Below are 26,790 nucleotides of genomic sequence, written 5' to 3' on the forward strand. Positions count from 1 at the left end.
GTGGTTTGCCATTTACACGGTTGTAGTCATTGTAAATGTTGATTTCTTGGCTCTCTTTACTTCACACTGTATCAGTTCATACAGATCTTTCCATGTGTCTCTGTATTCATCACACATATTTCTTACAGCACAGTAAATATTCCATTAAATCATATACCACAATTTGTTTGGCCACTCCCCAGTTGATGGGTGTCTACTTTATTTCCTGTTCTTGACTGTCACATGGACACAAACACACAAAAAGCTGCCATAAATAACACACACACACACACACACACACACACACACACACACACAGCTTACTTTGGTGTAAATGGGGACTTTCTTTCTTGGGGGGTATAAGCCCAAAAACAGAGTGTATGGTTCAAAGAGCATGGACATTTTAGTCACTTTATTTGCATAATCTCAAATAACTCTCTAAAATGGCAATAGCACTTCGCAGTTCCACCAACAATGCATTAATGTGACTTATACCACAACACCTCCAACATCTTCTATTGTTACTTCTTGTCATTTTTGCCAACTTGCAGGGTGTGAGGTAAAACCTAAGGGTTTTTTATTTGTGTTTCTCTTATTATTATTGATTTGGAACATTCTTTAATGTGATTGTGAATATTCTGCAATTCTTCTTTTGAGACCTGTTTGTTCATATCTTTAGCCCATTCAACTTTATATATTTTAGATACCAAAGTCTTATCAGAGAAATTTGGTTTTTTTTCTGATTTGACTAATTCCCAGTTTATCCCAGATGCATTAATTTTGCCTGTGCAGAAACCTTCTAGTTTCATGCAACCAAAGTTAACAGCTTCACCTTCTGCAATTGCCTCTTTCTTTTGTTTAGCTAAGAATATATCTCCTACCCAGAGCTGTGAGAGGTATATGATCTACTTTTCTTACAATTTTTGACAGCATGACCTGTAATATTAAAGTGGCATATCCATATTTTTTAGTTTAAATAGTATTTTTTTCCAATTGAATATAAAGACAATTTTAAACTGATTTTTAAAAAATTTTGAGTTTCAAATGTTTTCCCTCCCTCTCTTCCCCTCAATCTCCTTTTCCCTAAAATGGTAAGCAATTTGATATAGGTTATATATGTGCAACCATGTATAACATATTTCTGTATTAGTTATGTTATAAACAAAGAAAAAAGACCAAAACGAAAAACACACAGACATACACAAATAAAGTGAAAATAGTCTGCTTCAATTTGCATTCAGACTCCACAGTTCGTTCTCAGGATGTGGATAGCACTTTCCATCACAAGCCCTTTGGAATTGTCTTGGACCTTCACATTGCTCGGAAGAGCTAAGTGATTCATAGTTGATTATCACACAATGCTGTTGTTACTGTATACAATGTTCTCCTGCATTCATGTAAGTCTTTAAAGATTTTTCTGAAATCTGCCTACTTGTTATTTCTTATAGCACAATTATATTCCACTGCATTAATATAACATAATTTGTTCAGACATTCCGCAATAGATAGGCGTTCCCTCAACTTCCAATTCACTACTACCATAAAAAAAGCTGCTATAAATATTTTTGTACACGTAGGTTCTTTTCCCTTTTTTATGATCTCTTTGGGATACAGACCTAGTAGTGGTATTTTTTGATCAAAGGGTATGCAATTTGATTGCCCTTTGGGCATAGTTCCAAATTGTTCTGCAGAATAGCTGGATTAGTTCACAACTCCACCAACAGTGCATTAATGTCCCAATTTCCCCACATCTTCAAAATTTACCATTTTCCTTTTATGTCATATTAACCAATTAAATAGGTGTGAAGTGGTACTTCAGAGTTGTTTTACTTTGCATTTTTTCTAATCAACAGCGAATTAGAGCATTTTTTTATATGACAAAAATGGCTTTGATTTCTTCATCTGAAAACTGCCTGTTCATATCCTTTGACCATTTATCAATCAGGGAATGATATATTTCACTCAGTTCGCTATATATTTGAGAAATGAGGCCTTAATCAGAGGCTGTAAAAATTGTTTCTCAGCTTTATTCTTTCCTTCTAATCTTGGCTGCATTGTTTCGTTTGTGCAAAAACCTTTTAATTTAATATAATCAGAATTACCCATTTTAAATCTCATAATGCTCTTTATCTCTTGGTGGTCAAAAATTCTACCATTCTCCACAGATCTGACAGGCAAATTATTCCTTGCTGTCCTAATTTGTTTATGGTATTACCCTTCACGTCTAAATCATATGTACATTTTGACATTATCTTGGTATGTGGTATAACATGTTGGTGTATACCTAGTTTTTGTGGCAAACTGATTTAATGGTTTGTGGAATATGATGTAAAATTAGTTTAAACCTAATTTCTGGCAGATTGCTTTGCAGTTTTAATTAAATAAGGAGTTTTCCCCTAGGTCATTCATGCTTTCCATTTTATCTGGGTTAACATTAGGTTACTGACTTCTAATCTTTCTGAATCTCCCTTGGCTATTCTGTTCAACTGATCTGTCTCTATTATATCATATATATGTACGTATGTATACATGTACATATATATATATAAAATATCTAGCAATGCCAGATGATGATGACTGCAGCTTTATAAAATACTTTGAGGTATGAAATACTATTCCCCTTACTTCTTTTCATTTCCCTTGATATTCTAGATCTTTTTTCTCCAAATAAATTGTTGCTATTTTTATCAAGTTCTGTAAGATATTCTTTAGGTAATTTGATGGTTATTACTTTAAAAGTGTAGATTAATTTTGGTAGTGTTGCCATTTTTATCATATTGGCATGGCCTAGTCATGAGCACTGAATATTCCCTTAGCTATTTAATTGTTTTTCTTTAAGAAGCACTTTGTAATTGGATCTATATTAGTTTTCTATGTTTTAGTAGGTTGATTCCCAAACATTTTATGAATTTTGTAGTTATTTGGAATGAGATTTTCCTATTACTACTTCATGTTTTGTTATGTAAAAATGCAGTTGGTTTTTGAGTATTTTGTAACCTGCAACTTTGCTGAAGCTATTATCTCAATTAGTAACTTTGCAGATTCCCTAGGATTTTCCAAGTAAATCATGCTACCATCAGCAAATAGGGATGATTTCCTCTTCACCTCTCTGTATGTGTAAACTAATTTACTACATCTAGAGGCCATAGTCCCTTCTGTTGTTAATGTTTCCTCTATCGATTCAACTGCTTATGTTCATGGTCTCTGTCTTTGGTAATTTCTGCTCCCCCCGCCCACCCGGCCTCCCCCAACCCCCCAGTTTGCTTTCTGATTCCTTCCTCTTTCATGATGGTGTCTTTGGGATTTGTATCTCAAAGTGTTTCAGTCTCATCCCATGCAGAACCATTTACAGTGCACCAGTCTAAGCCTCTGCCCCAAGTGACTTTAGATACTCAGAACTACCCCTAGTTTTACGCTATGCTCTTTCCCTCAGGCTTTGTCAACCACCCTTTTCTCCCCCGACACCCTTCACACAAACACAAGTATCCTGTAATGGTGACCTCTCCTACTCCCTCTGTTCCTCAGTTCTCTGGCTCAGCACCAGCAGTTCAGACCTTTGAAGCGCTGGAGCCACAGGGTTGCGGCCCCGGCTGGGTTTTGCTCCTAAAGTGTTGCCACCATGCTGGCTGAAGTGGCCCAGGCAAACATCCACAGCCTAGAGCTGGGGTCTCCATGGCACTGGACAAAGGTGGGGTACTGGTGGGCGGGTTTTATTATAAGCCCATATGTCATATCCCTGAATCTGTTAGTGCAGCCTTGCTGCAGGAGCCATGGGAGGTCAGGGAAGGGTGGGTGCTGAGTGGACTTAGGGACAGTTCATGGGTTTGGGTTTTTTTTAGCCTTTTGGATTCTGGGTTTCCTAGACTGTGGAGACAGCTGATGTGCCTTCATTTTTGGTGCATGGTTTCTATTCTGGAGATGTGTGATACGTCATGGGGATCAGAAAAAAAAGTCTAGTCCTCCATCCTTTTGCTCACATGACCCAGAAATTCTACTTCATTGTTTTTTACAAAGAAATCTTTTCTCTCCTTTTTTGATTAAATTTACTGATATACTTAGACTTTGAAAGATAGTGGAGGATAGAAGGACCTGGCATGCTATGGTCCACAGGGTCACAAAGAGTTGGATACGACTGAATGACTGAACAACAAACTGATATATTTTATTTTGTCACAAAAGACACTAGGGAGGTAGTGTGGTACAGAGGAAAGAGCACTAAACTTGCATCATTGGACCTGAGTTTGAAATCTGGATTTGCTATTTACTAGTTGTGTGACCTTGGGCAAGTCACTTCGCCTCCCTGGGCGTTACTTCCTCACCTGTAAAATGAGAGGCCCTCTAAGATCCTTTATGGCTCTAAATTTATGATCCTGCTACTTAATAACTCTCTTTGAAAAATCTTCTTGAAAAAAATGTAACATGTCTTGAGAACATGGAATCCTCATTTTGAACATGACACTACATGCCCTGAGGGTTATTGAGATGTCTGTCCCTACATTACTAGTCCTAAGCTACACTCCTTAGACTTGGCAGTTCTTCCTTCCTCAGACATCAGCTGACATGTCTTAAGTCTCAACTATGCAGCTCTTGTCCATTGTCCAGTGAGGCAATACTTTCCTGTAGCCCAGAGGGTGACCCTGGCTACTCAGAAGCTATTCTAGGTCAAACCAGAAAGGCTTAAATTTTTATGGCCCAGTGATGCACAAGGCTTGGACCAGTTCTCTTCAGAAAGGTTCATCACCAGATTGGTTGCAAAGGGGTGGCTCTTGAAGACCATGGCATGGCTACAGATGTGTTTGCTTCTCACAATCATCCCCTCCCCCAATCCCCTTCCTGTGAGGAGACTTGTAGGTCTTCAAGACCATGCTGATCATCCTAGTAGCATGGGGTCACAGAGCTAGAGTTAAAAGGGACCGCAGAGATAACTTAGTCTAGTTCCTTCGTCTTATAGATGAAGACACTGAAGACCCAAAGAACATAAGTGGCTTGACCAACATCACACAGGCTATCAAGTGTGAGAAGTGTAATCTAAACCCAAGTCCTCTGACTCTAGTATCAGTGCTTGCCATTGTACCATACTATCCCTTCCTGTTTCCCCTAAAAGCTAGAACTGTTCCTCAGAAACAGCATTACAACTACAGGGACACAAATGTCACCAACTACCTGCACAGTCTAGGACAATTCCACTTCTACGTGTTGCCCTAAGTTTTACTTTTCCCACACTCCCTAAATCAAAATTAAGCCTAGGGGCCAACCCAATCCTCTGGGGATTCACACCAATGCAGGGCATCCACAACATGACATGCCCTCAAACTGCCAAGAATCAGTACCCAAATACCAATTTTCTTCTCCACCTCCTTCCCCCTCCAATCAACAAAATGCAATCCTCTCTCACTCAAACCACTATATACTACACATCAACTAACTGGATCACTCCAACTACATCTATGCTAACTCTCCATCCACACTCTTCTCCATGCTCTCTATGTTACACTCTGGACACATGCTGCCACGAATTGCTGGGGGTCAGCTCTCTTATGACCATCAAATCACAATGACCAGCATCAAAAGGATGTCTTGACACTAACTAATAGCTGGGAGATTAGGACTGTCCTCCTTACACAGCTGTTTGCATTTTAATTTGGGCATCCTCAGAGCTTATAAAGACCTACTGAACTGAGTTGTTGAGAGGGCACAGACTGCATGAGGAGAGGAAATGTTCACATAGTCTCAGATCTTTGATTCACTGAGTATGGGTCTGCCATGAACAAGTACAAATGACTCTGTCACTCCAAAGTGTACATGGGGTACATACGACAGACATTTGCCTTTCAGAGATCTTTTCTTTTTTTCTGGGGTCACAGATATGTTATAGATGACTAATAAAAGAATTCTGGTTTCAGAGAAGTAGGGCATAATATGGCAATTTTCTTATATTGCCCCCAAAATACAAAATCAATACAATCATGATAATGCTACATTAAATTTAATGGAATACTTTATGCTTTAACTGTTTCTTAAAGGGGCTCTCAGTACAGTGCTAAAGATGTAACAGGGAAGAGGTAGAAAAAAAGAGTTTTAGGGAAAACAAAAATGAAAACCAACAGCATAGTCAGGCAAGGTAGCATAGGTTTTCAATCCCAGCTACTAAGGAGGCTGACACTATCAGGTCTTATGGGAATTCTAAGTGACTGGGTGTCATCACCAAGTCAGGCATCCACATAGCAAGCATTGGCGGGGCACCAGGATGCCTAAGAAAGGCTGAACCAACTCAGGCTGGAAATGGAGTAAGTCAAAGGGCCTGTGCAGTCAGCTGTGGGACAGGGCCCATAAAGAGCTACACACTTCCAGCCTGGGCAAGATGGGAAACCCAAGCTTTAATTAAAAAAAAAAAAATGGCTTTGATAACTTAGCAAACTCTTCCTGTAATTTATTTTAATGACATTTCAACTTTCAAAATGGGTTCAGCTTTTTAGATCATTACCCATTTTGGGTAATCCACTTTCTTTTCATGGGAATTACAGTAGTAGTGAAATAAATCAGCAATCTTTTGCAACTGGCCCATAAAGTGACTTAGTCCAGTCAGTGGTTTTATCCAAGAGTGCTTGTTTTAGCCTAACTTGTACAAAACAGACTCTTTGGATCTGGGCTTCTAGAAAAAACAACAAAACAAAAACTTCACTCTTAATAGGCAAACCCACATTCCTCCCTCTTGGCTCATGACAGAGAACGGCCTCAGCCTGGTCAAAGAGAATGACGACTCTTTCCCTCTGAAAACAAGCAGACTGAAGGCTTTGAGTTAGGATTCTTTTCTTCTTCCTTGATGCCAACTTTTCCTACTCTTCTCTTTAGCCCTAACAAATTACCAGATTGGATAAAGTTAAAAACCATTTTCCCACAGCACTACAACAATAAACATTTATGATCCAAATACTATATTGTCCCTCATGAGGGCAACGTGGCACAGCAGAAAGTGAACTGGGTTTGGAGTCAGGAGAACTGGATTCCAATTCTGCCTCAGCCCCTTACTAGATCTATGTGACTACAACGAAATCATTTCATCTTTCACAACTTTTGTTAACTCATCGGTAAAATGAGGATGATAACATAGTTCCTGCCTCATGGAACTGTGTGAGGTAAGAACTTAGTTGTTGCTGTGGTTTTCCCTGATACATTCTTATTTCTAAAAATATTTTGCAGTTACTGTAAACTGAGGCCCAGTACAGTAAATTCAGCAAAAATGCTGATTCAATAAACAGTTATTGAGCTCCCGCTGTGCACTTGTTACTTTGTTCAAGAGTCCTGAAGAGGAGGGAGCAACTTTCCCTGCCCTCAAGGAGTTTACAAATTTAGTAGTTGAGGTCAGACAAATCACTGTCTTTTCAAAGGCGCTCCTGGCTGGCCTTTATCTTAACAGGACATTTTCCCATGAATTTCAAATGGCAGCATGAACAACAACATGCTCCTAGCCAGGATCAACATTTTACTTGGTATCAACTAGCAAGCAGTAGCTTTAGCAACACCTTCTCTTCAGGACTTGCCCAACTGTGCTCACTGATGTACAATGACTGGTCACTGCAAATGAAAGTTAAGTAACATGATGAAAGATGTCAGTAAACACAAATGCTCAAGAGACATATGGTTCTAATTTTACACTGCTACCAACTGTTCACTGAATTCTAATCCACCATGAAGAGATACAGTAACTCATTTAGAAATGTGTTGTGCTTGTTTTCAATATTCTAGGAAGGCTTTAACTACCTTGAAATTAGGAATCCTATGATGGACGGGCCTTGGAAAATCAGCTATATTTTGTGCTTCCATATAATCCCAAATCTTTTCACGAATTTCCTGTTTGGAGACACCTAAAACATTAACAAAAGAGGTTTGAATTAACTGTCAAATAAATCATTAGAAATCACAAGTTATAGATGGTCAAAGACTACCATATAAACCTTTAATACATTATATTCAGACAATCAATAAACATTTATTAAGTGCCTACTAGATGCCAGGCATTGTGCTAAGTGCTGGGTGTACAAAAAAGAGACAACAGATCCTGCCCTCAAGAAGCTTATTCTCTAATAGAGGCAACATGCACACAAATATATACAAATAAGCTACATATAGGATAAATAGGAAATAATTAACAGAAGTAAGGACTAGAATGAAGAGTGACTGCAGAAGGCTTCATGTAGAAGGTGTGATTTTAGCTGAGACTTAAAGGAAGCCAAGGAGGTCAGTAGTCCGAGTGGAGAACATTCCAGGCATGATGAAATATGGTGTCAGTATGCTGGGAGAATATGCTGCTTGCAGCTTCTTGCAATAAAATATTGTTCGACCAAATCTGATCCAAAACCATGGCAAAGTTTTGTTTCTTAAGACACTAGTTTATCTCAGTGATAGGTCATATTCTATCACCCTGGCGAGTGGATAGTTCAACGGTGAACGAATGAGCATTTAGAGCTTAACAGATCTGCCTATCTAATGTGGCTTTAAGTTGAAACAGTTTAAGGGGTGTCCCTTCACCTCCAGTTACCCTCATTATCTTCATTATATCCTGCTGATGAGGATGACTTTCCCTATTCTCTTTGACAAAACACATGCCTGCTCAGTTCCCTTTCAAGCACTATTCTGAAACTTACCTTCCCAGGAAGCCTTCCTAAGTGAACTCTACTTGACAATGACCACTACATTAACTGCAATATCGCTTCAGCACTCTTGAGGCGACACTGACTTTTTTTAATGGTAAAACTTACACATTCAACTTACAGTTGTACTCTTAAAAAAAGTCACCTCTGGGAACTCATGCCAGTGTTGCCAATACTCAAAACAGTTTCTGGATTCTTCATTTGAAATTGCTTTCTGAGTCTGTACTACATTTTCCTGAATGTTCTTAACAGTGGCAGATACTCATCCTCTGAGGAGGAATTTGATTTTTCATAACAGACACAGGTCATTTGGAGACAAGGCTGATAAATACAATGGGTAAATAAGGTAGGTAAGTCCTTTTGGGGGCCAGAAAAAAGCTCCACTACAAAGTAACGTCACTAAGTTTTATTTACAGTTCATACAATATCCATAACGGTTGAGTCTAAAGACATCTTAAACTTTTTCAAGCAAAGACAGCACTACCTGAATAAGTAATCCATTGTCTTCCAAGGTAAGGTACTTTGCCTACACAAGTTCTGAGACAGCTTTTTATAGTCTCACTATTTTATAGTACTATCTTTATAAAGTTACCATTAATTTGTACTTGTTAATATTTCTCTGAGTGTGTTCCATTTATCTCATACATGTTGGATGTGTCTACTGCAGAGTATTTGTGTAAAGGAGCTAATAAATCTATGCCAAGAATCACCCAGGATGAGAAGACAGCAGGGTTGTGATCTGCCCAAAGGAGGAAGTATTCCACAGCACCATCTCTAAGATAAATGGCTTATGATTGCTAAAAAGTGTGCAGTACAGTGTCTGGCACATAGCAGGCTTACTTCCCTTCCTCTCACAACCACCCTATCAGGTAGGTGATATTGTAATCTGCATTTTATAGAAGAGGAAACTGAGGCCCTCAAGTGACTTACCTAGGGTCACAATAGTTGGTGCCTAAGGCTGCATTTGAATTTGGGTCTTCTTGACTCCATGTCCAGCGCCCTATCCCCTGCATCACCTAGGTGCTTCTAAAGATGCATTTCACTGAAATGAGTACTCTACTATAATGCCAATCAGACTGCACTTTCATCCACTGAGGTCCTCCCAACATGATGGTCTTCTGTTATCTTATACTTTACTTGACTGGTCCACTTACTTTTTCCAATCATATATCTTCTGAATGATCTTTTATAACATATTCTTGCAAGTCATTGGTAATATTTATGACCCATTCACAAAAACAATACACATTACTGAATGGCCTTTGGGCTACTTGCAATTTTGACTTTGTAGAGGTTGTGTTGGCTTATCATTTGCAGTAGGTTGGCATCACCAGAATACTTGGGTTAAAAACATGTGGGGTTTTTTGGCAGTGGTTGTTGTTTCCAGGTGAAACACTGGAATGTCCTAAGAGTTATACACTTTCCCAAATGCTCTCCTAGTAATTAAATTTTGGACTTTGTAGTGCCTTGCCAATGGAAAAACTCAATGAGCTGTCCACATTTAATTGCATATCAGTCTACATCAGGGGTACAAGACAAATTTCAAGGGATCCATGAACTTGAATGGAGAACTATATCATTGTTTTTTTTCCTAATCTCAAATTTAAATTTAGCACTCCCTTCAATTATGATTTAAAAAAAAAAAACAGCATTCTGAGAAGAGGTCTATAAACTACCAGACTATCTCAGGGGATCACAATCTGGTCTATAGAATGGGCATTATTCACTTTTTTTCCTTGTGTGGATTATTATGCTGAACTCTTTTGAAGGGGACGTGAACTTGATTTAGGATGTTCTACAGAATTTGGGAGATGGATCAAATAAACAAGAGAAAAAATAATATGGAAGCCCTTATCTTCTATAGGAAATACTCCTTTCATTTGGATTATGCACTAGATTTTCTGTATAATGAACTACTCTATCTGGACTCTGACACCTCAGGTCACAGTGAACACCAGTGAAAAAGTATAAATGACAGAAAAGAAGAGGGAGACGGGAAAACTGGATGGACCAGACCAAGTATACACAAAGAAAATCCATGTTGGAAGTGGTACAATTCAAAGTATTATGGGATTAATTCTCAAGATATTTGAAAAAAGGAGAAACTACTGAACAATCAGGAAAACATCATGGATGGTATTACTACCAAAAAACAGCTGATCAAAAGGACAGTAGTAATCACAAATCACCTTGCCTGCTTTACCTCTACAAAATCATTCTGAGAATGATTCTACTCATGTATTAAAGGTAGTACCTTTGGTGAGCACACCAATTCCTGGTTTATGCTTCACAGAACATAAAAGCTTTTAAGTTGTCTAGTTCAATCCCCTGATTTCACAGGTGAGGATAGCAAAGTCCTGAAGAAGGAAGTGGTCACACAGATAATAACTGGTACTGCCAATGGAACTCTGGTCCCATGAATCCAAGTTCAGGGCTCTCCTTCTGTTCCACAAAACCTCCCCTTGGCAGGGAAAAACTACCAGCACCATCTCTCTTGTTGCATCTATGAAGGGATCATTGACAATCATAGGTGATGCAAAGGAGATGTTAGAAAGTCACTGTGGCTGCTTTTAACTCTTCTGCCTCAAATAAACATGGTGGGATCTGTATTCTCTGCACTTTTCAGTTGAGTGTTTAATTTTGAATACATGACTTGCTGCAGAATACCTTTTGCAAAAGCCTCCTTGTTCCTCTTCTAATATTTGTATCAAGGGAATCTTCAATATGAGGGTAGGTCATTCTTCAGAGAGATAATCAGTTATCTGATCAAAGTTCCCTTGATCGCCACTTTAGGGCATTATAGTTGCATATTTTTCTTTCTTTGGATACCCTGAAAAATTAAACTCATAATGACCTTGAACATGTCACTCGCAGCACAAAGATTTCCTCTGTGTTTTCTTGGTCTAGTCTAGGGGTGGGGAAATGTGGCGTCCAGGCCACATATGGTCCTCTAGGTCCTCAAGTTCAGCCCTTCACATGGAGCCCTCAAGGTTCCTTGGGATTTGTTCTGTGAAGTTTGCATTCAGTCAAGGGGCCACATTTGAGTACCTAGAGATCCATATGTGGTCTTGAGGACACAGTTTCCCCACCCCTGGCTAGTCAAACCCACTCATCCTACCCTCCTGTTCTTTAGGACCATTTCTACTGGGACCAGAAACATTAAGAGTCCAAAGATTCTACTATCACTGATGAAGAAGTTTGTTATGGAAACCCTGAGAGATATGTTCCATTTTTCATCTGTTTGTTGCCCCTCTTCCCCTTTCACATTAAAAATTCACGGGAAAATCTGATTTAATTGGTTCTCAGTCAAGCTTTCTGTAAACTTATTTCCCCACCTCCCACCCTTACCAACTGTTCATAATTTTTCATATTCCCCCACAGTAAGATTTAGGAAAGGACTTTTAAGGACCAACCTGTTACCCTTGCCTGTCATGTCTTTCTACTCATATGATCAAATGCTTGATGGGGAATTTCTTTTGTTTTGGGTATGTTGTGGGAATTTCTTTAGTAAGTTACACTTTTTCTAGCAAATGATGATAATCTGTTTCAATATTTTTTTCATTTTCTTCAGAGTCAACTGCTTATTTTCTTAAATCAGGATGGGACTGTTACCAGATTACATTAAAGATGATGATGATTATATAATGCCATAAAGTTTACAAAGCATCCTATAATATATATCCTCTCATATGATACTCAAAACAATAAGGTAAGTAATCCAGGTAATATCACTATTTTACATAAGAGGAAAGTAAGGCTTTGAGAGATTGGTGGGGAAATTTATACCTAGAACTTTCCTGTCTCCAAGTTTTACTTTTTTTCTGCTAGTCTATATTATTTGCAAAGCTGGAGAGTTAAAAAAAAGATCCATCAAAACTACATAACTACAGAACACTGTTTAAATAAAAATTTTTAGATAAAAAAATAAAAATTATCCCCCTTTCACTAATTCATTAACAAAACACTGGTCCTAGACAGCACAACGTTAGGCACCATGGAAAATTCTGTTTAGATAAGGTACAACACCAGCCCTCTTGGAGTATATAGAATGATAAGGGCATAAAGACACAAATGCAGAAAAATATCTCGAATGGTGAATTCAAAAGTTGTAAAACAAAGGGGAATGTTAAGTTTGAGACGGAACATCCTATGAGCAGGGCAGAAGGTTCAGGAGAAGTGCGAGCATGGTGGATCTGCCAGAAACTAAGAGGAAGGTTGATCAGGAAGGGACAGAATCAGTCTTTTGAATAGAAATTATTCCCATGAAAATAATGTAACCCTGAAGGGAACTTTTACATTTGCAGAGTGCACAGCATACTGAGCCAGGAGTCGGGAAGGGGCAGAGCTGCCCCACCAGAGGGACAACCAACCTTCAAAACAACAAAAGTGCAGGCTGTTTTCATTGGCATACAGTACTAGGTGACCCCAGGCCCCAACCCGTGGGGGCCTGTTTCCTCATCTGCAAGATGAAGGGGGAGTGGGAGCCTCTGGAAGCTCTAAGTCCATGCCAGCTGGAAGGGAGCTCGGAAGCCGGGATGCCAGTGGGGCCGCCAGACTCCAGGACCGCCGGCCCGCAGCGGGCCAGCCTGGCTCCTGGTCCCTTGGCCAAACGGTCCAACGCGCTTTTAGAAAGCTCTAATGGTGGGAAGTTTTCCGTACATCATGGAACGGCGTGGCGGATGGCGCGCCGGCCTTGGTGGGGTCAAACTCCTCCTTATGCATGGATCCAGACAGGACACTTCACCCGTTTCCTGATCCATGCAAAGGGCAGGGATAAGCCCACCTACTCAGCAGGTCCAGCTAACCTGGGCCACAGACAAGCCCAAAGAATCCCAGACTGAGGGGCAGCCAGGCAGCTCCGACCCTGCAGTCAGGAGGAGCCGAGTGCAAGTGCGGCCTAGCGGTGGGACCCTGTGCGACCCTGTGCACGTCACTTAGGCCGACTGCCTTAAAAAATAAAGAAAAGAAAACCTCACTCAGAGGGCCCGAGACCTGCGCCGGCCCGGCTCCGGGACCGCGGACTCCATGGTCTTCAAGTTTCCGGCCCAATTCTACGTTCTACACCCAGCAGCTGATAAGCCAGGCTCTCGCCTGGGGGCCCAAGGAGGCGCCCACGGCACCTTCCCCGCTCCCCCGGCCGCTCCCCAGGCGGCCCGGCCTCCAAAGCCTTCCCGACAGGGCCGCTTCTACCGCACTCCCACCCACGGTCACCGGCCTCATCCGGCTACCCCCAAGGCCTGGGAACGGACTCTTAGAGCGAGAACGCTCCCCTTCCCCGCCCCGCCTCGCCCTTCCGGGAGGGGCCCGGGCACGCCGCAGTCCGCGGCCCCCGCGGCCCCCTCTCTCCCCCAGCCCGCAGACGCCGTACCCGCTCGCAGCCGCAAGGCCGGCTCCATGACTGCTCCGTCAACAGCGCGACCGCCGGGGAAGGGCGGGGCTCCAGGCTCGGCGCGCTGGATGACGTCACACGCCCCCGGCGCCTCTTTAATGAAAGGCGGAGAGACCGCTCGTGCTCTGTACAGAAACTCGTAAAGGACAAAAATCATCAGGGCGCTCCGCCTGCCCCTGAGTGCCCCCTTTCGGTCTGGTCTCAATGCGAGAGAAGGAAGAAACTGAGTTCCCCAGCAGAGGGCGATGAAAGAATGCTTACCTAGATGGTTAGGCTAGAAATAGATGATGATGGATGAAATAAAGACATGGTTGGATGGATGAATGGGCGGGGGGTAGATGGATGGATGGATGAATGGATGGATGGATAGATAAATAGATACATACATAGATACATAGATGCGTAATGCATAGGTGCATAGATCGATATAGATAAAATATAGATTAGATGGATGGATGGATAGATGGCTCAATGGGTGGCTAGATGGATAGACAGATAGAGGATGGATAGATGGATATATAGATACATATATTGATAATTACATAGATACAGAGATACATTGACACATATCCGATCAGGCAAATAGATAAAAGATGAGATTAGGTAGGAGATGATAGAGATGAAAAGGTAAAATGGAAGCTAGATGGCTAAGATAAAAGAATAGATAACAGATGCATTAGCTAGGTCTACAGATCGATAGATAGATAGATTGATAGATAAAATCGATAAGATAGAGATTAGATGAATGAGATAAATGACTAGATGGGTTAGATTGACAGATACATAGAAGTATGGTTGTTTTCCTTCATTCTTGAAGAGGATGAAAATGACATCACCATGTTGGGGACAAGGCATATATAGTGTGTCCAAGTGTGGCTAATCAGACCAATATGAGTCTGCAAGGCTTTACCACAAGTCAGGCACGAATAATAGTTCATATGAACATTTGGAGTGGAGATGTCTAAATTTACTCATCTCATATTTCTTTTGAGCTACTGGAATTCTGCTTTACTCATAAAGTATAATACCTTCTTTGATGTGAGCATGCCATGCTGGAAGGTCCTGTGCCCATGTCTCACAATCTATTCCAAAATTTTTCAGGAATGTAAGAGATATTAAGTAGATAAGATAGAGGTTAGATAGATAATATAGATATATCTATAGGATTAAATGTATATATAGTCAGATAGATGAGATCATGTAGATAGACAGGAGATGATAGAGATGAAATAGAGGTTAGATGTCTAAGATCACAAGAAGGATTATCTAAGCATGCAGATTGGTAGATTGATAAATAGATAATTGGATAGATAGATGGATATATAGCTAGAGAATGAGTGCATCAAATAACCACACCAAAACTACAAAGCCAGAGTGAACTTTAAAAATCAACCATTCAAAATGCCTCATTTTACAAATGAAGAAATTGAGACTTTAAGGGGAAGGGGCTTACCCAGGGTCATACAATAGTTCACAAGATCTATTCTACACAAAAGATATCTGACTTTAAAGACCAGGTGTCTTTACATTGAGCCATGCTCTCTGAAATACTTTCAAGATCTGAAAAATGTTTATAATGACGATGATCCCACTTGTGTTGGAGAACAGGGAGGGGGCAGAGTGGAGACACTAAAATGACAGTTTGCATTGCCAGTCTAAGAGGATTCTCTCCCCAGAAATGAACAATTTGTGACTGAGAGAAATAAAAACTTATCAACCAGAGTCTCTTTCCCTCCTTTTCTAGCTCTCCCAGATCTTGCCTGCTGCATTGCTTCGTGCATAAAAATCAAGTCAGGAAACATGACCAGCATTTGCTCCTTAGTTCTGCCTTAGTGACCAAGGAGGAAGCAAGAGCTAAAACTGAAAGGGAAAAGGAGTAACTGCTAGAAACATCAGGTCTGGAGGGGAATAGACTCTATACCTTGATATGACTGTTGAAAGAGGTGGAGGTAGCTGTATGGAAATCTCTTTAGACACTAGTCACCATTTGTCCTGATTATACCCAGATTTATTAATGATCTCAGCTAAAGTAAAAGTTCTCCTGACAATGATATGCAAGAATAAAAAGAGTGTTGGGGCTGGAAGACCCTTCAGAGCTTATCTGATGTAAGGATTTCATTTTCCCAAGAAGAAGCCTATAACTCATAAAGGCCATCCCTTGCCTAGCCACAAGTTGATACATAGCAGAGCAAAGATTTAAATCTAGGTCCTCTGACTCCAGACTTGGTGCTTTCCATTATATTACACTGCCCAGATTGGCCCATTAATATCAGGTGGATATGTGTAGAATTCGACTTTTTTCTCCTGTTCATTATGTGACTCAAACTATATTTGTATTCTCTTGTGGTAGGGCTGAGAAGTCTTTCATCAGCACCTTAGATCCCAGAATCTCTAAGCTAGAAGGGATCTTGGAAATCATCACTCTAACTCCCTCCCTTTAAAATGGAGAACATAGGTTTCTTTCCAACATGCCACATCATCCTCACTGCCATGAACAGCTCAGGGCTCTTCACCTGAACCTTTGCAAACATATCATAACTTATCTTCTTGTTTCTAGCCTCTCTCCCCTCTGAAATGTTTCTACTGACTCACTGTCTTGGAATGACTCAAATCATCCCAGGGCTATTCCTCCCACTATGCCAGATTTAACTTTGACCTCTGTGTGTGTGTGTGTGTGTGTGTGTGTGTGTGTGTGCCAGTCATAAAGAAGCTCAGCTTTTCCTGAAAGCCAACATTGTCAGTTCTTAACAAGGTAAAAGAAAGAGGCTATGGAAAGATTTTTTCCCCAGCAAGAAAGCTCAGTTTCCTAAAATCAATAATGTATTAATGTAGGGTACAATATCACCCAGGGCCAAACTCATGTTGAGGCAACTGTTTGTCTTAGCAGGTAATACAGTTCTAAACAATAGCTCAAATACCATATATCCAATCTGTCATAGCTGCTTAAACTAGTAATGAGACACCAGGGAAAAGTTGCCAGTGTCAATATCAAAAGGCAGGTGGTGTTAAAAAGAAAGAGATTGCCTTTTACTCTTTCAAAAAGTGTTCTTAAATGAAAATATCTCAGAACCCCTTTGTATTTAAAAGGGAATAAATAAAGGCATTTTGGAACAACTCTTTAGATTTTTATTTGTTTGATGAATCAGTAAAAAGAATTGTATAGACAGATATAGACAAATAAATTTACTTTTATTTCCTAAAGTTTAAACACTGAATCAGACTAAGGTCTCTTCCAGTTCTAAATCCTATGACCTCACAATCCTATGACCCCACATTGTGTGACTGCACACAAATCTTCATCCAAGCTCACATGATAATCTCATCATTCTTTGAAGATTCTAATCAGTTCTCACAATTCTTCTAGCATGTCCATCTGGATATTATTGAACAGATATGGGACATAGAGAGGTGAGGTCTGTTACTCATCAAAACCATTGGGTTGTCATTGAAAATATTATTTTTTTGGGTACAGAGAGAAAGAATAGTCAGTCACCCCACAAACATTTATTAAATCCTTACTCTGTGCCTGGCATTGAACTAAGCATTGGACATACACAGAAAGGCAAAATTATGGAAGCTTAGGAAACAGACCTTTGAGTAGAAAGAGGGGAATCTTTTGTCTTCAGTATTTGTTTTGCTTCAATTTGTTTTGTTTTAAGGATTAGTTCAGAGATACTGTAAGTTTTACTCTAAGCTTCTAGGTCCTATCATGCTACATTCTTCATGTATATTAATGGAAAGAACAATGAATTGAGAGTTAAAACCTTAGGCTAGAGTCCCACTTTTCTGCTGGTGAACTTGCAAAAGTCTCTTTATCTTCCCTAGTCTCAATTACTTCATTTATAAAGTGGGCATGATACCTCCTGTCTTGGATGGTTGTTATGAGTAAATGAGGTCATATTCGTCGAAGCACTTTGTAAAAGGCAAAGTTTTATGAACATGTGAATAACAATTATTATTTGTTAATAACAATTATGAATGGTGATTCAGGTAAGGTTTTCTTGACTTTTTGTGTGTGAAAATGTTTTTCAGCAAAAGCAAAGGTCAGAGAAATGTCACTAATTATATGACCTTAAATAATTTCTCTATTTGGTTCTTTTTTCCTCTTCTAACATGAGAGGGCTGAATTAAATGATTTTTAAAATCCTCCCCTTTCTGTACTTGTGAAATTGCATCTTTTTTATACTTGTCATCTAATTATTAAATAGTATCCACAACCTGATTTCCCTAGTGAGGAATTCCTCCTGTATTGGAGGGGCACTTATTGAGTACCATGTAGGTGCCTCTTTCTCCTTAACTAAATGGCTTGAGGTTCATGAGTCTTTCTTGCTACAGGTCCAGTTTACTGCCCAACATTCCTTTTGACTGCTTGTTGAATCTGGTTCATAATTCTAATGCTCTCCAAGACTCCTTAATTTGGATTCTGGCCTGGTTGCAGAACACTAGTTGGGAGAAGACTTACCTTCCCCCAGGCCAAAGATGGGCTCTTCTGAATCAGAAAAACAAATACTCTTTTCAGCTCAGTTCCCCTCCATCCTCCTTCCCAAACTCAGGGAATTGTAGCGTGGCAGTGAGGGGGGCAGGAAGCCATGAGGGAAAGGGGGGGAGGGGAGAGGTCTAATGCATCTTTCTGACCGTTGTCACTCAAGAAGTTAGTACCTGGAGGCCACGGAGAAGTCTTTTCAAGCCCTGGGGTTAATTATAGGATTTCAAGGCAGTGCAATTTAAAAGATGGCCTTTTATGAGCTTTGAGTCTCTATATATTCCGAAAAGCATTTCTCCCTTCTAATTATAAGGCATGCTTTTAGAACATACACCTATGGTGTATGACTTGAGTGTTTGTGCCTGTACTCAACGAAGCAATCCTTTATATAGTATCTTCAATTTTAACCTTTTAAAGGATCTCTAATTTTCAGGAAGTTAAACATGTTAGTAGCATATCCAGGAGTTTAAATTTACTTTTATTCTTCCCTGAATCTTACTAATCTTGGGTTAGCCACACAGACTAGACCTAAAGAAATCTATTACTTTCAGAACCAACTTTACTGCATCTGATGACGCAGTGAACTAACTCCTTTTTGGTCTAATACAGGCTATGACTTTGGGTTGTTTTGTTTCACCAGTTTAGGGTGAAAGGAGAAAAGAGATGGGATGCTGCAAGTGGAAAGAAGGACCCCGAAGCCAAGTGGGTTTACCACCAAAGTTCGGGTGACCTCATGAGCAGTTAGAGTATGCTGTTATCTTTTTAAAGACCTTTTTCACAGACAAAGCCAAGTGTATTTACGGATCGCGGAGTGAGTAGAATCGCTCCAGATGTCTACATGCACCGAGCAACTTCTCAGAGTCAACAGTAAGAAATTTGACGTTTCAGCGGCAGCGAAAGCAAAAGGGAGTTGGAAATGAGAAGAATAAATGTTGACTGTTTCCTAAACGTATTAGTAATAATTCAAAATTTTATAGCGATTTAATATTTACAATACGCTTTCCTCACGACATCCCTTTGGGGCAGAAGGTACACTTGTTATTAACCCCCTTTGCGGTAGGTTCAGTACTTTGGGGTCATTTTTCGAATGTGTCAGAGCTGGACTTGGACCTGATTCTTCTGACTCAAAGACCGGTACTTCTTTCACTGTCACACTAAAACATGTGTTTAAAGCTAAATGGTAGAATTCAATGGAAAGACTGAGAGAGAGATAGACACCGCCTCCCCCTTCCCCCTCCTCCCCGGTAATTCCTCTTCGGGCCGACATGTCTCAGAAGCTGAGTATCTACATTTTACGATTCAAATCCATGCCAGAATCTCTTCTGCTTAGATAAATGAAACAAAAAAAATGAGCAGAAAAATCTCTTCGCCCATTTCTCCCCCAAGTAGGTTCCCGGCGAAAAGACCAGAGCCGAGAGAACAATGAATGGGACTATCGAAACCCTCGGGGATCCCAGCACCTAGCACCCAAGGTATCTTGACAATGTAGCCTCTCCAAGGCCTGGGTCCCCGGCGTCAACTTCAACAGGAGGAAATTGTCGAGGAGATCGATTCAGCTCCTCAGCAAAGGTTTCGCTGGGCTCAAAGCCCCGAGGTAATCACCCAGTAAAGACTTTAGATGTATTTGGGGACTGACACCTAGAATCCCTCCTCTGTCCCTTCCGTGTGATTCTTAGAGTTGTCTTGGTTCCAGGTACATTGCAACAACATGATGTAATTTTTCTTTAGAGAAAAAAAAAACGGTAGAAGAATGATCAATCCATTCAGGGCAGTTTACACAATCGTCGAGCCCAAAAGTCTGACAAGCAAAGGTCTTTCTTGCCGGGTCGACTGGTGTTCTGCATTACCAGATAAGTCCATAAGGTGCCAGCACCTTCATTTTGACCGAAGAAACCTTTGGTAGTCTCCTCCCCGCTACTCCCAACTGTAGCATACCTCAGGTTACCCTCCGGGGGGCGCCAACACCCAGAAAGTCTGTCACTGAAACACCTTCAGGTGAACAGCTACCAGGCGTAGAGAGAGACAGGAGAGACAGAGAGAGAGAGAGAGAGAGAGAGAGAGAGAGAGAGAGAGAGAGAGAGAGAGAGAGAGAGAGAGAGAGAGAGAGAGAGAGAGAGGGAGGGAGGGAGGGAGGGAGGGAGGGATGGAGGGAGGGAGGGAGAGACGGAGAGACAGAGAGACAGAGAGACAGAGAGCGCCCTGGGACGGGTATAAAATGTTGCTAATGTTTGAAAGTCATTTGTTATTTCAGATACAGATGATTCTTCCAGGGTCAGATTCCCCTTTAAACACATTCAGGGAACTTCCAAGGGACGGGAAAGAAAACTAGCGGGCGAAAGCATTTCGTGGACAATTTCTGCAGGATGTAGTGAAAAGAAGGGAGACTCGGCCTCCGAGACAGGAGACCTAGTTTTCAGAACCAAATCTACTGCTAACTAGCTGTGTGACCTTAGGCAAGTCATTCACCTCTACAGAAGAGGCAGATTTTTGTTTTCTGTTTGTTTGTTTTTTAGTTAACAAAAATAAGAAAATGAACAAATCACTCCAATATCTCTAACAGTTCTGAAATTCTCTTAAGTTGCCTGGCATGTTAAATAAAGAAGTCGAAAGCATAGCTTTTGTGAGCTCCAGGTGTGGGGAAGGTGTTGTTTTAATAACCTGAACAAACATCTTTCTTGGAGTCCTACTGAGACTTGGAGAGAAGTAATTCCAGGGGAAAAGGACTATGTCTCTCTCACCTTTTCGGTCTATTGGTTGTAGGGATCCCCCTCCTCCACTCCACCTCCTATGGCAACTGGGCCTTCTACTTTTAAGATTATATTAGTTTAAAACTAGACAAACTTACAAATGCAAACTTGACATGTACTTTCCATAGTCGGTAGATTTTTATTTTGGACATGTGCTGGGGATAGGAGGTATGATGTGATAAAGCTATTTGTTAGAAAACACCTCGTAAAATCCGAGAAAATAATATTCCAGGAAGTCTCCAAACCAGGAGTGTTTATCGATCAATATTTTTGCATTTCTAGAGAAAATTCTCGAAGAACTCAGGATGCCTGTCACGGACTTCACGAGAAAGGCACTATTATTTGTTAGAGTTGACTTTTAATTGAGAATCGACTTTAAAATTCCATCACCAAATGTGGTGATGTTGACCCGATGGGAGGGGGGAAATTGGGGAGGGGAGGGAAATTTCTCTTATACTTTTTGCTTATGAATTGGGAGCTCAGTAACTCTAAAGAAGTTTTAATTCCCTTAGTTGCAAAAGAGTGTCAAGTTAAAGTAGTTATATCCTTCCATTAAAAAAGCTGAAAGACAGTGTTCGACCTACCAAGAACTCTCTGTAAATTCTCTCCGTTACTTTGCTTTTGTCAGTGGAAGCATTTCTTCAGAAAATAAAGACAAAATCCTTCTCTATATATACCTTTATTTTAAGAGGAAGAAACAAATTAACTTCTCCCAATATCTGTTACCCACCTTTGTAAATCTTGGGAGTGAAGGGTCGGTGCTATAAATATCTTGTGGGATGGAAAACGCAATTAAAAAGAGTTGACAGTATCAACTGCAGCAATAAGTAGGAGCGATTTATCTGCAAGCATCTCAAGGAGCAGATAACCTTCCTCAGAAAGAGTCTGACATTTCTTCCTTCCAGCCTTAGAATCCTAGGGAAAGGAGGGAAGAGGCTCACTTTAGCGAAGGTGTGATGGGACTAATGCTAATAAAATAAACACACGCGTAAACAAATTGCCAAAGGTTGATGGGGGGGGGGGGGGGGAAGAAGCAGAGAGGGAGCTGCATATTTATTTGTATGTCAGGATGGAGAACAAAATAGAACCCAAGAATCTCTGTTTAAAGGGATGAGGGTGTAAAGAATTTATAACCCTGCTATTTCCATCAATTTAACTTTGAGTCCCATCCTCCAACCACTCTCAATATTTGGATCCCAAAGAGATTTCGAGAGGAAAGGAGGTTTGGAACTTTCTCCTGAAAAACATTTGTTTGCTTTAGAGATCAGTTGTTTGCACAATCAGCCTGGAGTAGCTCTTAGCAGCCCTGCAAAACTTCCAATTTGCACTCCGCTCAGTTGCTTCGCTAATTAACCCGATCTTAATTGTCTCTAATGGAACCATTACAAAAACAAGGAAATCGGATTTCTTTCTACTGTGGAAAAGTTATCCAGACCTCCTTAGCCCCCAGCTTCGTTCTCCTGGGCTTGTACCAGACAGAAACTGAGGATGATTTGGTTTTAAAATTATCATCTATAGAAAACACTGGAGTTATTTGTCAAAGGCTGGATTGTTCCTTCACAAAGGTAGAGAAAGTTAAATCGACGTTCGCAGGCTTTGTGTGCACAGCCGAGAAGAGAAAAGAAGAGGCAATGATCTAGATTCACATTGGGCATTCTTATCTTCTCAACTCCTGAAAAAAAATTCCTTGCCCTTGGAGAAGGAGAAATAGCTTGAAATATTCAAATGATTTCTCAATATTGATCGAATCCTCCGGATAATCACTGCATTTTCCATTTCACTTCTGCGTAGACACGGTGTTATACACCTCGTATGGAGAAAAGTGAAATCCAGTTGGATATTAATTAAAAAAAAATAACTCCCACAATTAATTCTTGTCAGGCATTTTGGGAAGCCGGGCAAATGACTGCCGGTGATTAATTACCATTTAATTAACATCGTGAGAACAAAACTGGGAGGGCCTTTGAATATTTGCTCAGAATGAGAGAAAAAATGGACCTTAGTTGAGAAGGAAGCTAGGGGAGCGAATTCTTCTTAGGATTATTCCCTAATCAGCAAATGATTCCCTAGATCTGTGCTCCTGGTCAAGTCGTAAATCAGTAATCAAATAAATCCAAGAATTATCAGGTTTGTTGTTTTTTTTTTCCGATTGAACGCATTTCAAGGGGAACAATAATTTGGTAAAAGATCAGTTTAAAATATTTTAGTCTTTACTCTTTAGATATCTAGTAACAGCCAAAAAAATACAAGAATAAAAAATAAAATTTAAAATGTACCAACAACAATAATAACCTAAAACCCTTTTCGCATAAAGACGCGAAGCTCCAAATCCCAGGTCAGTGGGGAAGGGTCGGGTCTTAGCGCCGCCGTGTTCTTAGCGCTCCTGGTCTTGATTGGTTACAACTCCTCGAGACTGATTGGTGATTGGCCTAAAGTTGAGAAGAGGGGGTGTGGCCCAAGGAAAGTAAAAAGTCGCTTTCAGCAAGAAGAGTTTTGAAAACTTTCCCAAACCCTAAAAAGGGAGTTTGACTTTTTCGGACTCGCTGACTCCTCGCAGACAGACGCACTGGACACAGACGGACAGACGGCCTCCGTTCGCGAGCTGCCTTGATTTCTCGAGACCTGGGGTTCTTTTTGGCGAGGGTTTTAAAATTCTTCTCCCCCTCCCCACCCCATCCCCCCTCGTCCTGCTTTTTGGCTTTTTTTCCCCTTTCTCTCCAACCCTTCTCCTTCCTACAAGCGAGCGGACTCCAGTCTGCGACCCTCCCGGCAAGTCGTCCCAGACCTCTAGATTTCTGTGAACCAAACCAGACCGAAAAGCTATTTCGATTTAGCCGGCGCTCCTCCAAAGGATGCTGATTCTTCGCTGCTGGGGCCGCTGAAAGAGCTCCGCTTGGATTTGAGCTGCGTGTGCCCGAGGCTCCGTCTCACCCATTCCCCCCGGTGCTCTCCGTAGACAGTCTCTGCCGCTCTCGCACCGACGCTTTGGGCTCCCCCGCCTCTTCTGGGGCTCTCTCGCCCCCTCCCCCGCCCTCCTCCCCCCTGCCCCTGCCCGCAGTCCCTGTGCCGCCGGCGGGGGAGCCGTTTTCCAGGATGCAAGCTCGCTACTCCGTGTCGGCGGATCCCAATGCGCTGGGAGTAGTGCCGTACTTGAGCGAGCAGAACTATTATCGGGCGGCTGGTACCTACGGCAGCATGGCCAGCCCCATGAGTGTCTACTCCGGCCACCCCGACCAGTACGGGGCGGGCATGGGCCGCTCCTACGGGCCTTACCACCACCACCAGCCTACGGCGCCCAAGGACCTGGTGAAACCGCCCTATAGTTACATAGCTCTCATTACCATGGCCATCCAGAACGCGCCCGAGAAGAAGATAACCCTGAATGGCATTTATCAGTTCATAATGGACCGCTTCCCCTTCTACCGGGAGAACAAGCAGGGTTGGCAGAACAGCATCCGGCACAACCTCTCGCTCAACGAATGCTTCGTCAAGGTGCCCCGGGACGACAAGAAACCCGGCAAGGGCAGCTACTGGACCCTGGACCCGGACTCCTACAACATGTTTGAGAATGGCAGCTTCCTAAGGCGGCGGCGGCGCTTCAAAAAGAAGGACGTGCCCAAGGAGAAGGAGGAGCGGGGGCACCTCAAGGAACCTCCTCCCCAAGCACCCAAAGGCTCCGCTGCCCACGCCGGAGCCCCTCTCTCCAGCTCCGACACCCAGAAGGAAGTTGAGAAGAAGGTGGTGATCAAAAGCGAAGCCTCGTCGCCCGACCTGCCAGTCATCACCAAGGTAGAGACGCTGAGCCCAGAGAGTGGCAGCGCGCTTCGGGACAGTCCCCGCAGCGTGGCCTCCACGCCGTCCGGCTCCACCGAGGGTTCGCTGCCCGACCACCATCCGTCGGGCAATGGGCTTTCCGGCTTCAGCGTAGAAAACATCATGACCCTGAGAACTTCGCCCCCGGGCGGGGACCTGAGCCCGGTGTCCAGCAGGACGGGACTGGTGGTGTCCTCTCTAGCGCTGCCCTATGGTCAGGCTCCCCCGGCAGCCTACAACCAGTCCTGTCCCCAGGGTGTGGACACAGGCGGGAGCTACCAGTGCAGCATGCGGGCCATGAGCCTCTACACGGGAGGGGAGAGGCCGTCGCCCTTGTGCGGCCCGGCAGTCTTGGAGGAGGCCATGTCTGACCACCCCAACGGCACCACGTCGCCCCTAAGCACACTCGGCCTCGCGGCTAGTCAGGAGGGCGCGCTAGCCGGCTCCGCTCACCACCATCCCCAGCACCACCCTCACCACGGGCACCCGCAGCCGCCACCTCCACCGCCACCTCCACCACCTCAGCAACCCCCGCCCCAGACCGGCGCGGCCGCAACTCAGGCGGCCTCTTGGTATCTGAACCACAGCGGGGACCTGAATCACCTCCCCGGTCACACGTTTGCAGCCCAGCAGCAGACTTTCCCCAACGTCCGGGAGATGTTCAACTCCCATCGGCTGGGAATTGAGAGTTCGGCCCTCGGCGAGCACCAGGTGAGCAGCAACACGAGCTGTCAGCTTCCCTATCGATCCACGCACTCCATATACCGCCACACCAACCCCTATTCCTATGACTGCACTAAATATTGACTCCCCAAACTCTCTCCCCTTGCTCCAACCCGCCTCGATGGCTCCCCTCTCCCCACATTCCCAGCCGATGGCTTACAAACACTTAAGGCTGCAGAGACGAACAACATTTGGACAAACTTACCAGCGGACCCGAGAGCAGAGAGCCCTCTGAGACTTGTGCAGGTAACTTTAAATTGCTGTCCCAGTTTCTGGGATTCCAGACCAGCCAATCCGACTTGCCAAAGACAAACAACTAACCCAAATCAACCAATCTTTATATTAAAAAAAATCAGCCCCATGCCTTTTAAGCAAAATGGCTTAATTATGCTCAAATCTGGGGTCTCAGAAAGTAAGTTACGGACCAATATCTTAATGATTGTTATACGACTTTCTCTATACCCGCACATTGCTCTATGTGCGAGTATATAGAGTACATGCGTATGTATATGCTGTGTCCTTTTACGTTCTCTTACTGTGCTGTAAAGTGTGTGGAATTCTAATCAGGCTAACTCAGAGCCATTAATATAATATTTAAAGTTGAGTTCACTGGATTTTTTTAAATGTCCCCCAACAATCTCTAACTGCCCAGTCGAATACAAATGATTTGTATTTTTGTTGTTGTTGTTGTCCAATTATGCGATAGACTTTCTTTCCACTTTGGGTTCTTCTCACAGAATAAGGAAATAATTTATTTTTGTTGGTGGAAAAAGAAGTCAAGCATCTGGTCATTTTTATTTACAAAGTGTGATGTTTTGTATAGTAGACTCGACCCTGAGCATTCCTAAAAACAAAAACAAAAACAAAAAAAACCACCCTAATTTTAAAAAAAAGATTTTTTTTTTTGCTTCACCTTTGTTTGTCTGATGTGGTCTTGACTGTTGTACTTACTTTAAAATAAATCCATGTTGTTTTCCTGCTCAAAGCTTGGCTAGTGTGTTTGTG

The 26,790-nt window shown here is 42.1% G+C and overlaps 2 protein-coding genes across 5 annotated transcripts in view; one reads left to right on the forward strand and one right to left on the reverse strand.

The window, feature by feature from the left end:
• MTHFSD (methenyltetrahydrofolate synthetase domain containing) overlaps positions 1–14,108 on the reverse strand; it is a 53,710-nt gene extending 39,602 nt beyond the window's left edge. The window contains exons 1-2 of one of the 4 annotated variants that reach the window (XM_072636252.1): positions 13,999–14,108; positions 7,741–7,844 (exon numbers count right to left, since the gene is read on the reverse strand). In XM_072636252.1, coding sequence (XP_072492353.1) covers positions 7,741–7,844; positions 13,999–14,026 — 132 coding nt within the window. In that variant the 5' untranslated portion in view covers positions 14,027–14,108. Of the gene's footprint in view, positions 1–7,740; positions 7,845–13,000; positions 13,875–13,998 lie in introns of those variants that run through there. The other 3 variants (XM_072636255.1, XM_072636253.1, XM_072636254.1) reach the window with 3 other exon arrangements.
• A 9,652-nt stretch (positions 14,109–23,760) lies between these two features.
• FOXC2 (forkhead box C2) lies at positions 23,761–26,790 on the forward strand. Its single transcript, XM_072636256.1, has one exon. It carries the CDS (start codon positions 24,343–24,345, stop codon positions 25,867–25,869), a length of 1,527 nt encoding a protein of 508 aa, XP_072492357.1. The 5' UTR covers positions 23,761–24,342; the 3' UTR covers positions 25,870–26,790.

The sequence above is a fragment of the Notamacropus eugenii genome, chromosome 1 (genome assembly GCF_028372415.1).
Source record: "Notamacropus eugenii isolate mMacEug1 chromosome 1, mMacEug1.pri_v2, whole genome shotgun sequence".
In the NCBI taxonomy this organism is placed as follows: Eukaryota; Metazoa; Chordata; class Mammalia; order Diprotodontia; family Macropodidae; genus Notamacropus; species Notamacropus eugenii.